This window comes from Neurospora tetraspora (assembly GCF_033439725.1).
Source record: "Neurospora tetraspora strain CBS 560.94 chromosome Unknown B0H65scaffold_9, whole genome shotgun sequence".
NCBI lineage: Eukaryota > Fungi > Ascomycota > Sordariomycetes > Sordariales > Sordariaceae > Neurospora > Neurospora tetraspora.
This window is the reverse complement of record NW_026944391.1, coordinates 823,559-836,977: the sequence shown is the minus strand read 5'-3', so window position 1 is coordinate 836,977 and position 13,419 is coordinate 823,559. Positions and strand designations below refer to the sequence as shown.

The 13,419-nt window shown below is 52.9% G+C and overlaps 5 protein-coding genes across 5 annotated transcripts; 2 read left to right on the top strand and 3 right to left on the bottom strand.

Moving 5' to 3' along the window:
- Window positions 1-260: 260 nt before the first annotated feature.
- Window positions 261-1,276, top strand: B0H65DRAFT_335876 (ribosomal protein S30). Its single transcript, XM_062823570.1, has 4 exons — window positions 261-417; window positions 510-523; window positions 741-871; window positions 982-1,276. Exons 1-4 carry the CDS (start codon window positions 398-400, stop codon window positions 1,003-1,005), a joined length of 189 nt encoding a protein of 62 aa, XP_062677051.1. The 5' UTR covers window positions 261-397; the 3' UTR covers window positions 1,006-1,276.
- An 897-nt stretch (window positions 1,277-2,173) lies between these two features.
- Window positions 2,174-4,015, bottom strand: B0H65DRAFT_436234 (DNA/pantothenate metabolism flavoprotein; the record flags this gene model as incomplete). Its single annotated transcript, XM_062825235.1, has 4 exons — window positions 2,174-2,480; window positions 2,724-3,457; window positions 3,547-3,599; window positions 3,820-4,015. The coding sequence occupies 4 exons, from the start codon at window positions 4,013-4,015 to the stop codon at window positions 2,174-2,176; spliced, it is 1,290 nt and encodes a 429-aa protein (XP_062677050.1).
- Window positions 4,016-5,597: 1,582 nt separating this feature from the next.
- B0H65DRAFT_335826 (mitochondrial inner membrane magnesium transporter mrs2) lies at window positions 5,598-7,909 on the bottom strand. Its single transcript, XM_062823568.1, has 3 exons — window positions 6,950-7,909; window positions 6,256-6,884; window positions 5,598-6,201 (listed from the first exon to the last, which is right to left on the bottom strand). The coding sequence occupies exons 1-3, from the start codon at window positions 7,556-7,558 to the stop codon at window positions 5,805-5,807; spliced, it is 1,635 nt and encodes a 544-aa protein (XP_062677049.1). The 5' UTR covers window positions 7,559-7,909; the 3' UTR covers window positions 5,598-5,804.
- Window positions 7,910-8,367: 458 nt separating this feature from the next.
- B0H65DRAFT_512546 (uncharacterized protein) lies at window positions 8,368-10,315 on the top strand (the record flags this gene model as incomplete). Its single annotated transcript, XM_062828580.1, has 3 exons — window positions 8,368-8,814; window positions 8,969-9,523; window positions 9,905-10,315. The coding sequence occupies 3 exons, from the start codon at window positions 8,368-8,370 to the stop codon at window positions 10,313-10,315; spliced, it is 1,413 nt and encodes a 470-aa protein (XP_062677048.1).
- Window positions 10,316-10,661: 346 nt separating this feature from the next.
- B0H65DRAFT_335857 (P-loop containing nucleoside triphosphate hydrolase protein) lies at window positions 10,662-13,305 on the bottom strand. Its single transcript, XM_062823569.1, has 4 exons — window positions 13,204-13,305; window positions 12,419-12,993; window positions 11,919-12,359; window positions 10,662-11,841 (listed from the first exon to the last, which is right to left on the bottom strand). The coding sequence occupies exons 2-4, from the start codon at window positions 12,978-12,980 to the stop codon at window positions 11,009-11,011; spliced, it is 1,836 nt and encodes a 611-aa protein (XP_062677047.1). The 5' UTR covers window positions 12,981-12,993; window positions 13,204-13,305; the 3' UTR covers window positions 10,662-11,008.
- Between the last annotated feature and the right edge of the window lie 114 nt (window positions 13,306-13,419).

Here is a 13,419-nt window from a genome sequence, read left to right as displayed (position 1 = left end):
CCGCCAGGGGTTCAACAACCTGGAATCAGTCCAGCGCTCTGCAGCCGAGAAATTGAGGCCCACATTTCTCCCAAACCTCAAAGGACGCGCGATCATGTGCTTGATCACCTGATAAGCGATAAGAGCCCGCCAACTGCCAAGCCGCCAAGAATTGCCCGCCACAGCAGAGGCCTTCGCCACCTCACGTGAGCCACGAAAAAACGAAGTGCCGGGAGGAGGCGAGCGCACGGTTTGAGCCCCAATGACGAGCCCCGCAGCTCCCACAATTAATCGCTAAATCCAGTCCGCCCAGGTCAGTATTCCTGCCAGTCTCGATTTTTGCTCCCTTTTGACGGCAAGAGGCCTTACCACTTCGACAACCACAGTAGTCTTCTCGCGCCCACCGCAATAACCGAAAATGGGAAAGGTTCACGGAAGGTATGTTGTTTTGCCAGGCTCCATGCCGGTTTTCTTGATGATGTGATGATGATGATGATAGATAAACAGCGATGCTAACGATGAGTGAACAGTTTGGCCCGTGCCGGTATGTTGCTTCTCCCCGTAGTGATATTTGTGTCCCATCATCACCATCACCACCACTATCACAATCCCACCGATCATCATCGATAACGAAGACGACGACATCGAGGAGAACGAGATCATGGATTCCGAATCACACGACCCCTGCACATCCAAACATCAAAACCGATACCGATCTGGCAAAAGATGAGAAACACCAATCTGACGAATTCGCAATACAGGCAAGGTCAAGTCTCAGACCCCTAAGGTCGAGAAGCAGGAGAAGAAGAAGACTCCTAAGGGCCGCGCCAAGAAGAGACTCACTTACACTCGCCGCTTCGTCAACGTCACCATGACTGGCGGCAAGCGCAAGGTCAGTTACAACCGCAGTCCGGCCTGACAGATCTCGGGACCTCGAGATCTCGAAAGCAGACATACAACGACCAAGTCTAGCGAACGGCAAAACTGACATGACAAAAACAGATGAACCCCAACCCCGGCTCTTAAATTATCCCCCGCAACGCATGAAGCTTCCGTCGCGATGACAACCTTCTTTTCTCTCCGGCGACAAAGTTAGCGAGCTAAAAGAAACCCAATCAACCCTTTCTTTCCCCGCGTCACCACGATGAACGAACTTTTGACGATGACGACACGAAACAACGCCGGAACGGACTGTAACTGTGCATTCTTTTGTGGGGTTCCTGGAAACAGGGCGATCCCAGGATGAGTTTGGGGGGAAAAAAAGGGCAAAAAGCAAGCAACTTTTTTAGGGCGTCTGTGATTGGGATGGGATGCTGTGTTTTTGGGTGTGGTGGTGGTTGGACTTGAGTCTGAGCAAACTAGCTACGGGCGAAAGACACCTTTAAGGCCAACAATGTCTGGGAAACCGTAAACAGAAATGCGATTTTCCAGGCAAACACACCATGTTCCGGTTCTTTGTGTGATTGATTTGATTGGGGATGTCACGGATAAAGCATGACGCGGTTGCTTTCGGGCGTACTGGCTGCTTCTGTTTTATCATCTCTGTAACGTACGCGTATCCCCAGCAATGGCGAGTTTTTCTCCCCAGATTCCTTTCTTCTCCAGATGCGAAGAAAATCAAGAGACAACAAGGTTCTCATTCACTCAAAGTCCCCATCGTCTCCTCCGGCTCTACTACACACCGGATGACCATGACGTAGCTATCGCAGCCGAACATATGGATCAAGATGTTAAACAACCCACAGATGTTTCCCAAAGTACAAGCCGCGAAGCCGTTGAATCGCTCATTATATCGCTGTACAAAATCCAGTGCTCAATAATGTTACAGAGACCAAATATTTCAAAAACCCAATGCTGTCTGTCTGTCATTCGGTGCTGAATCCCCCTCCACTCTATCCGTCGTATCTTACCATCCCAAAATTTTTGTGGTGTTGACTGCAACATTTCCAATAATGATACTACATATGTATCACACCCTTTCCTTTCCTTTCCTCCTCAACCTCCTCCCCATTCCTCCCATGACCATACCATACCATACCATACCCCACCACCACCCAGCATTTATATGCATAGCCACTCCATCCTTCACTCATCCTAACTTCACTGATACTCACTCACCCTCCACTCACCCCATTCACCCACTACTCTTCACCAAACATATTCCCCCCCAAACACCTCGCCTTAAGGCTAAGCACTAGGCAGGCGTGCCACTCCTCCCCCTCCTCTCCGACCTCTCAAAGGTATCAACATACTCACTATGCAACTCCTTGACGGCCGGGATGATCAAGCTCTCGATCTCGATCTCGGGTTCGCCTTCGGGGAGGGACTTGGGGTCTAGCGGTTCGTCCTTATTTGTTGTTACGGCATCGGCGGCATCTAATGGTGGGTTTGGGTTGCCGGAAGAAGCAGAGCCGGAGCCGACACGGCGGTGCATGGGGACCCGGATCCAGCGGTCTTTGCGGTTGGGTGCTACGAAGACTACTTCCCATTTGCGGGTTGAGCTGTGGGTGAAGGGTTGGTTGTTAGATTCGATGATTTGAAGCAGGTGGGGTGGGGGGTTGAGGGGGAGAAGGAGAGGGAGAAGGAGAGGGAGAAGGAGAGGGAGAAGGAGAGGGAGAAGGAGTGGGAGAAGGAGAGGGAGAAGGAGAGGGAGAAGGAGTGGGAGAAGGAGAAGGAGAAGGGGGAAGGAAAGTAGCAGAAGGAAGGAAAGGCGAACAAGTAGAAAGAAAAAGGAAAAAACGTACAGCAAGTTCCCAATAACCAAATGATGCTGATACCGATCCAGCGAGTACTTGGCCTTCAGCGTCAAGATACTCGGATCCGTCTCCAGCTTGAACGAGACAATCATTCCCTCAGGCGACCACCCTTCAACCAAGTTCTTGAGGAACTTGGGTACAGGGTCAAGATCGACCACCAACCGCTTACTCCTAGGCACGGTGGGGGACGAATCAAAGTTGTCAAAGGTCTCTTCATCCACCACTCCCGCCGTCCCCGATCCATTTCCATTTCCAGATCCAGGGGCAGGCGTGGCCCTCGTGCTGGGCGCAACAGAAGTCGAGGTTGAAGAAGACTTCTTAAAGTCAGCAGCATCCGTGCTCTGGATCTTATGCTCCGACATGCGATCCGGCGGCACGAAAAAGTCGCTAACGGCGGCGGCAAGATACAAGAGAGCATCAGGGCCGAGCGGCTTCATCAGCTGGGCGATGGACCTCAGCTCGTGCAGGTAGTCCGAGATGCTGACGAAGGGGATGGCCAGCAGCATGTTGTTGTCGCGGGCGTCGTGGTATTTACGGAGGACTTGGAGCATTTTGCTGGCGTCCTTGTCGCGGGCGACGACGGAGCCGTTGGGGCCTTCTCTCAAAAAATCGAGGAAGCAATCGGTTGCGTGCGAGTAATGGCGCGAGAAGGGCAGGAGGGAGAATTGTCGGTGCAGGAAGAGGACGGCGTAGCCGGCTTCGAGGAAGTATTCGGCGGATGTCTGGGGGTTGGTTGGTTAGACATTCCCTATACGAAGGGGCACTTTGATGACGATGCCCCGGCATAAGCAAGCGAGGAGGGAAAACTTACAGCACCGCGAGTACCAGCCGAGAAATTGTCGATGAACCGCACCGTCTGCTTTTCTGTTAAACGTTAGCAACCTTACTTCGTTAACCCATTTCCCTCTTTTCACCCCTGAATCATCTCCCTTCTCCCCATTCACACTCCCTCCCCAACCTCAACTTCACCCCATCCTCTCACTTCCCTCCCTCTTTTTTCCTCTCCCCTCGTGTCCCTTCCCTTCCCCCCCTTCACACTCATCCACTCCTCATCACACAACAAAACCAAAAAAGGTAAACTCACCAAGCGGCACAGTAGTTCCACCACTGGTAATCAGCACCAACCTCCTTCCCTCCTTGGCATGAAAATCGATAAAGTCCTTCGCCAGCTTCACATGCTTCTCGAGGTCCTTGGGCGGCGGGTTGGCAGAGAAGTAGTGGTCCTCGGCCAGAGCGGCCAGGTTGGGTGGTGGGATCTCGCCGGGGATTTGGGACATCATTTTGTCGACGGTTTGGTCGTTTGATGACGAGGTATATATATGGCTTTTGTGGTGGTGATGGGAAGACGAACTCGGTGTCTTAGTCTCCGCTGGTGTTGGCGGTGGTATTGGCGGTGGTTGTTTGTTGATGTCCTGTTTTTGTTGTCTTTGACGCTCTTCTGGTTTGGTTTGCGTGGTAGTGATGGTGGTGGTTGTGCGGCTTGAGCTTGAGCTTGGGCGATGTGAAAGATGAGTTCTAGTCCTCGAGAAGAACGGCGCGAAAGTCTTAGTTTTGGACGGAGTGGTACTGAGAATGATGGACGGCGAGAGCCTGTCTGTTGTGGTATGTTAGCTGGCTGGCTTCAATACCCTGAGAAGGTGTGAAGTGAAGCTCAAGAGAGTGGGGATAACTGATGAGAACTGATTCAGTCCGTAGTTTCCATCGTCTTTTATGCCAAGACCATTTTGAGTGAAGAAACAAAACACTCGACATGGCCCCCTTTCTCTCCTTGTTCATGACTTCCTCACGAAACGTCCGTGAATACTCCACGTCATGATAACCATGACCGTACCCGTACCCGTACCCCGGATTCACCCGGACCGGGAGCGCCGGGGGGCATCGATGATGATCAATGAGGACCCTGATAGAACCATCGTGTTTGGTGTTCGGTTTGTGCGGAGGAAGGAGAGAAAAAGCCACTTGACTCGGCTCAACTGCAGCTTATAATAACTGAAAAGTCTTGCATAGGGTATATAGAGGGTCTGTCTATAAGTCTCCATTGGTGTAGAAACTGGAAAATTGATGTTGATGGACTGACTGACTGACCTTGGTAATTGATGGTAAAGATGAGAGGTACTAGACTCAATCCTCTTGGTAATCCGTTCGACAGACCGCTTTATATATCTGCTCCCTCAATTGACTCTCAAAGTCCCAGGGATTTGTGATTATTGATCGTTCAGCTGAGCCTCTCCAGCTCCGAGTTGGAAGGAATCGGCGAGGTTATACAAAGGTTGTATCGAGCACGGTGAGGCAGAGGCACGGCGAATTGGTCGTGTTTGCCGCTCAGCTTTTGTTTGGGGGTTGCTGGTGAGCTTTATACGTAAAGTTGCCCCTGTAGTGTGATGTCGTGCAGGTGGTGTGAGGTGAGTTCTGTCGACTGTCGTTCGGATCCCGTCGCGGCGGGGCACTTTCCATGGGCCTTGGCGGGATATTGCGGGGAAGCTCCAGCCCAGGCCCCCAACACAACCACCGGAGACCGGACCACTACGGATGAACGGGAGTGAATTCGACCATTCTAGCCATTCGCCTCCGGATCGACCTCGGGTTGCACGTGGTGACAACGGATCATGTTTTCTATTTTGTCTGATATTTGCCCATTGGTACCCGGATTGCTGATAGCGGAAGGAACGGGAAGATGTTTGTTGTAAAACATCAACTAATGATAACCTGCCTACCCTAACAAGAAGCGTTCCTGGGTATCTCCTCCAGGGCACTGGTCTATAACGCTTCTCTAAACCTCTACCTAGTAATAATGATGAGTTGAGATAAAGTGTACTACTTAGTACATGAAGAATGAAAAGACGACAGCGGGTCAACTACCCTACAACCATCTTACAACAACAAGCAGAACAAAACAAACAAGACAGAGGACCCATTTTTAGTGTCTGAACGCCATCCGTCTAATATGCATTTTGCCGCCATTATTTTCTCTTCGAAGCAACATAAAAAGGGATTCCGTTCATTCTCCCTAAACGCCAAACGCTCTCTGCCCATCACGCAACCCTGTCTGTTCTTTTTCATCTCAAGGCATTAAAACCACTTCTTGTTGGTGAATCTCTTTTGCTGCGCACTCTTCATCGAGTTGATCCTCCTCAACCTCTCACGGTTGCTGGGATCAAGCAGGACGTCGGTGCTCTCGTCACGGAACCAGTGGTTGGGGGCGTTGCGGTTGTGCAAGTCGCCCATCTTGACACGCTGCACCTTGCGGAGCTTGACAAGGCCGTACCAGCAGACAATCAGCGAGGCGACCGTCGAGACCGAGGTGACCATAGCAAATCCCCAGTTGGTTTCCTCTATGAAATTCTCCAGGTTCATGCCGTACCAAGACGCCAAGAAGGTGCCCATTGCGAGGCCGAGGGTGCCCACGCTGAACTTGAGATCGAGCAACATGAGCGAGTTACGGTTAGCGTCAAGAATGGCACGGATACTGTAGAGTTGTTAGCTGTGTGTTTCCCGCAAGTCTGGAAAGGAGTAAACTCACATTTCCTCCGTGTTCCTGATGCTCGAGACGAGGTTACTCGCTTCCTCCACAACTTCGTCGCAAATCTTGTTGTAAGACTCCAACAAGAGCTCAATTTCAGTGTGGTCTTCCTCGCCTCTGTAGAGATCATGCGTCTTCTCAGTCAAGTACATGGACGCAAGATCATCATCGGCTTCAAGCAGCTCCTCAATGGCATCACGCACAAGCTTGGCCTTCTGCTCGAAAGTGCTAACCCTCTTGGACAGGACAAGCAACACCCTCAGCTTCTCGCGGTCGATATCATCCTCGAGCTCGCTAAGAATGCGAATGACAGGGTCACGAACGGCTTCGAAGTCGGCTTCCAGCTCGGAAGTGACAGACATAAGCACGGCTTCGAGAGCGCGGAATTCGTAGGGCAGACTGTTGGCTCCGGACGACTGCTTTTGCTGCAGCTTGCCTTGTAGATCGTACATGAAGGCCGACTGGGGGTATGAACTCTTGGAACCGTAGACGTCGAACAGAAGGACGCAGTCATGCTTGATCAGGACCTTCAAGTGCAGCAGGTTGAGAAGAATCGCCGAAGGACGGATGAGGATATGAGGAAGGTTGGACGAATCGATCTTGCGAAGATCGCGAGGCAGAAGACCGTACTGTTGTGTTTCGACTCGTTAGTAATGCAGTCATAGCATCTCTGCATCTGTTTCAGGCCACGTACCTTTGCGATAAGCTCACTCTTTTTGAGCTCACCGTCCACCATGACAACGTTGCCGTTTTCGTCTACTTCTGTACACCTCAGTCTGGGATCCATTGCAGCCTTTGCCATCAAAGTCCTGCGCTGAAAAATGGATCCGGACTCTTCTTCGACTGCGACTCTTATGTCGTCATCGTTCAGCCGGGTATCTGGCGGCCCCTTCTTCTCGCCATTGCCGAATAGCCACTCTCTAAGCCTTGGCCTCTTGGGGTCGCAGTCAGAGGATTGGTTGGACGAGAACCGCAACGAGCCAGCCGGCGGTGGGAGTGCGAGGAGGGACTTTGTGGTGCGCTGTTTTCGAAGCGACTTGGGGAGAATGGCCTCGAGGTCGACAAGACCGGCGCGCAACTCGGTGCGCTTCGGTGGAGTTGCTGTACTCAACGATCTCGTCGAAGAAGGCTGTCTTGGTGGTCTGGTCGGACCGCCTGCGGTACAGACATGGCGGCGCTGGAGAGCGGGATGTCGTTCAGCAGCAGCGCGACATGTTGGCGCAAACGAGAGCCCTTCGGACTGGGCGCGAAGATACCGAAGGAGGCTCCGCGATGGCGCTGCTGGTCTCAATGCCGGCGGCATTGCAGCAAAGAACCGTCGTCGTGGATGACTGACGATGCTTCTCTCTTCTCCTCTCGTAGCAAAGAGGGGGAAAAGAAAGGCGCGCAAATCAAAGAGAGAGGATGATTCGCGGTGTTTGTGAGGCCTTCCTGCCTTCCCAAAAAACGGCTGCAACGCACCTTACCAAATCCCAGTCGATGTTGTGCCTGCAGAAAAGTATCAAACGGTCGTCAAAGCTTTCGATGGAACCACGCCGAGCGGTGGCATTGATAACTGAGATTGGCGGAGAAAGTTTGCTGTGAGAGGGGTGCCGAAAGTGCTAGCGAGGGTGGGTGCATGGAAAGCGGGAACTCGTCATGCATTGCGGCAACTCCATTCGACATGGAAGTCGCTGCGTTTTCTATCAATCATGGTGCTTCAGTTGATAAGAAAATTGTTAATGCATCTAACGCCTGGACAACTTCAACGGAATGACATGCTTTGGTGTTGACCAGTGGGCACTTTGACATTTCTACGTGACCTCACAATTGAAGGGTGCGAGCAATGCATCCTCCTCAGGACTTGCCTTGGTTGGCTGGGTGAGAAGTTTCCAGGTTTCTCCCTTGAACAACATTCACTGTTGCTGTTACCAAAATTTCCATAGCGGTTGAACAACCTTGCACTTCTCCTCACCCTCTCTTCAGAACCCACTGCACTTGCTCAATGTGGGTTTGACGACTTACACAACGGTTCAACCACTTCACAACTGGCACATCACGACATGCCTACCACTTCGTAGTCCCATTCCAACACTGTTGCCGTTCTCCTGCACTCCTGCAGAACGGTAAACAATGAAGCTGACACCCATCAAAATCAGAGGCCGCCGCGGCCGCAAACAACCCTGGCAACCTCCAAATCCCGAGCGCTTCAAGCGCAAGCACCTGGATGGTGACCAGGACGAGTACGACGAGGAAACTGGAGTCATTCCGAGTCAAGTCGACCAAAATGGTGTCAGGCGACGACGGCGCGTCAAGACGAGAAAGCCGGCCGCTCCCATTGAGCAGCTGCCGCCTGAAATCCTTGAGCGTATCTTCTCCATGTCCGAGAACCTCAACTTTCCCAGGAGTAGTCTTCGCATTGGCTACATGCTTTCGGCCAGGACTTTCCTTTTGCAGTTGATTGTCGATGCCTTCTCCCCTACGTGGGATATGTGGTTTGGATGCCCCAGGAAGGATATCCAGTCGTATAGAGGCTATGAGAAGGATGGTGAGAGAATGCCTGGTAATCCAGACTTTCAGGTTAGTGACCTCGTGGAAATGTCGAAACTTGGTTGATGTAAAGAGTGCTGTTTGAACCTTGTTTACACACGCTCGTCACTCACTTCACCTTATCGATCTCTTCACTTCCAGAATATACTCCTGCCACAAGCACCATGAACTAACACCCTCACAGACCGCCATCCTCTCCTCCAAATGGTTCACTCTCTCCCTCATCCTCCACGCCCAACAAGTCTGGATCCGGCGTCACGGCTCTGCCTCCCGCCCCTTCATCCACACCGAGAACTGGCTCATGCTCGGTCCCACGCGCATGGAACTTGACCGTGACCTCATATCAGGTCCTGGCCCTAGTGAAATCCAAGACTACGACATGGATGATGTCCGAGACAGCTATCCTCATCACCCTCACCACCGCCTGCACTTCGACGGTGACTTCTTCGACGACTCCGGTGCCTCTTCATCTTCTCAGTCTAATACCAAACTGGACGTGGAAACCTGCTTCGAAGCCGATTGGTCCTGGTTCACCACCATTCTGTACAAATCCGACCCCCAGGCAATTCGCTATAGCAGGGAAAACCATGCCTTGCGCACGGGGTATTGGGATATTCACCCGGCGACTAAGATCTCTAATCATTTGTTGGCGAACCCGGTTGCGAGTTGGAATTCAGTTAAATTGCTGTATTGGTTGGTGAGAGGCGGCGCGACGTTATCAAGCGAGCAAACCTGGGAAGTGAGTAGCCCCCTTAAAGCCTTTTCGCGCCTAAACATATCCCCTTAACCCTTCTCCTCAACCCTTCCCCTGAACCTTCCCCTCCCCAAACCTTCTCTCCCCTTAAGCTTCCCTCCTCTTCACCTTTCCCTGTAACCTGTCCCTTTAACCTTTCCCCTTAAACCTTCTCCCCCTTAACCTTCGCCCTCAACCTTTCCCCTTAATCTTTCGCCTAATCCTTCTCTCCCCAACCTTCTCTCCCCTTAATCCTTCTCTCCCCTTAATCCTTCTCTCCCCTAATCCTAAACCCCCCTAAACCTCTGTCCCTAACCTTCCACCCCTCAACATCCATTCCCTGCACTCCCATCCTCACCACAACTACTAACACAACAAAACAACCAGCTCACAAAACTCGGCTACGAACGCCTAATGTCCCACCCCGACCACCCCTCCCCCTCCTCTACCTCCTCTACCTCCTCTACCTCCTCCCCCCCATATACCCCCCATCATTCCACCCTCCCCACCTCCCGCCCTTACATCCCCCACGCCAACCTTCCCCCCGACGCCCGCGATGATCTAGAAGAGGAACAGCAACGGGAACAAATGTCCCTCATCGCCCTTCGGCTTTTCTCCATCCTGCGCGTCTTTGGCCCGAATCACTGGCCCGCGTTCCTCATGACCGAGAAGCTGGAAGAGATCAGTGTGGAGCGGCAGGCGCGAACGATGGACTCGCAGAGGCCTGGGTGGAAGCTGTGGCTGCGCGCGCAATATGTTTTGAGGCATTGGGTGCAGCGGAGGGAAGAGGAAGATTAAAACCGTAATCACTTAAGGAATGATGAGGCCAGTGGTGCATGTTGAGGTTGTTTGGGTGGTTGCGGATTGGAGGAACTGCTTGCTGAAGTAAAGGGAATGAGGTGGTGGCGACGTTAGCTATCTTGCAGAGGAGACTTGGAGGTGGGTAGCTATCCAGATTCACTAACCTTCATGACATTGTTCATGAATGAATACATTTAGGCGGCTTGACAACTGTATCCACTGCATCTTGGTTGTCCGTTAATTTGCCAACCCAGGACTCAATTCAGGACTCGCAGCACAAAACTTCATATGACTACGCTCACATTATCAAGGCGTCACAACTATGCCGAATCACTTCAGGGCATCACACTCATCACGGTCAACTGCAGGCACAAAGACTAGATCGTCAAGGTCTTAACTATCACCTATTATGGACTACCTCCAAGAACTCCAAGCATCATGATACCAATGGAGATCCAATACCTCACCCTTATATCCGATGACCTTGCACGATATCATTATGGTCCAACGGTACCCTTCCAATACAGCCTCCATTTTACACCTAGATGCCGTTGCAAAAGACCCGTTAACCTGCTGCTGGTCGGAGAAATACCTGACAAACCACAAGTCACCATAAACTTGTGGTGGCTCAACCCGGAAACAAACCTCAAGCGCCTCCGTCAGATTGTGCTGTGTCCTGTGCTGCGATTACTAGTCATTGGTAGCAGGCACAGAGGTATTGCCGGCATCACCGCCAGCGCCCCAGCCGTCGCCAGCATCATCGGCGTCACCACCGGCGTCACCACCAGCGCCCCAGCCATCGCCAGCGTCATCACCGCCAACATCATCGCCGCCGGCAACCTCCTCCTCAAAGTCCGAATCGGCCTCGAAGTGAAGATGCTCTGTGTCCTCGGGGATGTATGGCTGGAGAAAGTCCGGGATCTCCTGACCGGTCTCGAGGAGAGTCCGGGTTAGAACAGAAGCGAGATCCTCGTCACGCTCGGTATAGAAAGAGGTGGCAAGACCTCTGTGGCCGATACGACCAGTGCGACCGATGCGATGAGTATACTCCTCAATACCACCATACATGGCGGAGGGGAGGTCGAAGTTGATGACGTGCAAAACGTTACGCACATCGATACCGCGAGCAGTGACGGCGGTAGTGATCAGCACGGGCGATCTTCCGGCACGGAAGGCGCGCATGGCAGCCTCACGCTCCCTCTGGGTTCTCTCGCCGTGCATACTGACACAAGGAACTCCCTTGTTGAACAGGAAGTCATCGAGCTCATCAGCAGCGCGTTTGCTGTTGACGAAAATGATGGTGCGGCCGGGAGGCACCGTGTTGAGGAGATCGAGGCAAGCTTGCTTTTTCAGATAGGGCTCGACCCAGACGATGTCCTGCTTGATGTTGCTATGGGTGCTTCCGGCACGTCCAACGCGGAGGCGCACATGGTTGTCGGCAAGATGAGTCTTGGCAAGGTCACGAGCGGCCTTGGGGAAAGTAGCTGAAAACAGCATATACTTGATGTTGCCCTCTTCCTGGTCTGTGGAGGAGAAAGCATTAGCCTGAGCTCATCATGTGTTTGGGAAAGCGGGAAGATGATGTGCTGGGTTAACTTACCACCACCAGAGAGAATCTGGTCGAGATCATCCTTCCAATCGGCATCAAGCATCTCGTCTGCCTCATCAATCACCATGTAGCGGACACGGCGCAACGACAGGATCTCCGGGCGATCCATGAAGTCGATCAGACGACCGGGAGATGCGACGAGGATGTCGCAGCCCTTCGCAATCTGCTCCATCTGCTCCCTCATCGGGCCGCCGCCGTAAAGGACGCAAGGGCGCAGCATAGAACGATAGCAAAACTTTCTGGCCTCATTGAAGATCTGAACCGCCAGCTCACGGCTGGGGCAGACAACAACGACGAGAGGCTCAGCTCTGCAGGGCGGGTCGATTCCGGGCTGATAGGTGGCGGGGTTGGGACGAGGGGCCGCCAACTTCTTCGCCTTGCCCATCAGCTTGTTGATGATGGGAATAAGATAAGCCGCTGTCTTACCAGAACCTAAAGATTTGTCAGCGTCAAGGATGGTCAACAGGAGGGGCACCTGAAGATTAACTCACCAGTCTGTGCGATGGCAATGACATCGTGTCCCTGGCTGATCGCGGGGACACAGTAGCGCTGGATGGGGGTTGGCACATCGTAGCCCGCAAGCTCGACGTTGCGGAGCATGGCTGGGTGCAGGCCAGCAGCCCTGAAAGAGTCGATAGGCTCGACACGAGTAGGTCCCTCTTGGACAAGCTGGAGCTCAGCAATGGCGGAGAAGTCGATACCCCTGCGGCCGCGTTCCTCGACGGGACCAAAGAGCTGGACCTCCAACTCCGGGAACTCGGGGCCAATGTCGCCCTCTTCGCCATCCCACTCATAGATGCGGGCCTGGCCATCCCACTCTGTCTCACGATTGGCAAATTCGTCGTACTGGTACGGAGTCGCCTCGACCCAACCCTCAAGCTTGGGAGGGACGACCTGCACAACGGGGGCAGGGGCGCCGTTCTCAGTGTTGGTTGAGTGATGATCAGCGTGGCCGTTGGTCTCAGCGAGTGCCGACTGAAGATCCGAAGTGCCCCAGGCACCGGCCTCGGCCTCGGTGGCAGCGGGGGTAGCACCCCAAGCGTTGTCAGCCATGACGCGAGAGTGGCTGGAAGAGATGGATGGGTTAGCTTGATGATCAGCTGGACGTTGAGCGATGGTGACCTGAAGTCTTGAATGGAATCAAGTGGTTCCATGGGCTCAAGTGGAAGTGAGAGACGGCGGGGTGACGCGACCGTGGAGGTGCGGCGCGTCTACGGTGAGAATGATGTCGACGAGGAGGGGAGACGGCGAGATAGAAACAACGAAAGAGACTTACTTGTTGCGAGATGACGGAAGCTATTCGCAGCGGGAGCAAGATACGAAGTGCAGCACGTCGACGTGTTGACGAGTCCTGCGGGTGGGTGTCGTGGGTGAGGAGAGAGAGGAAGAAGAGAGAGAGGGGAGGGGTTGAAATATTTTGATTTAAATATCAGAGAACGTACAAGCCACCCAAGCTTTGTGTGCCAGAGAGGAGCACGTGTTGCGTCAACAA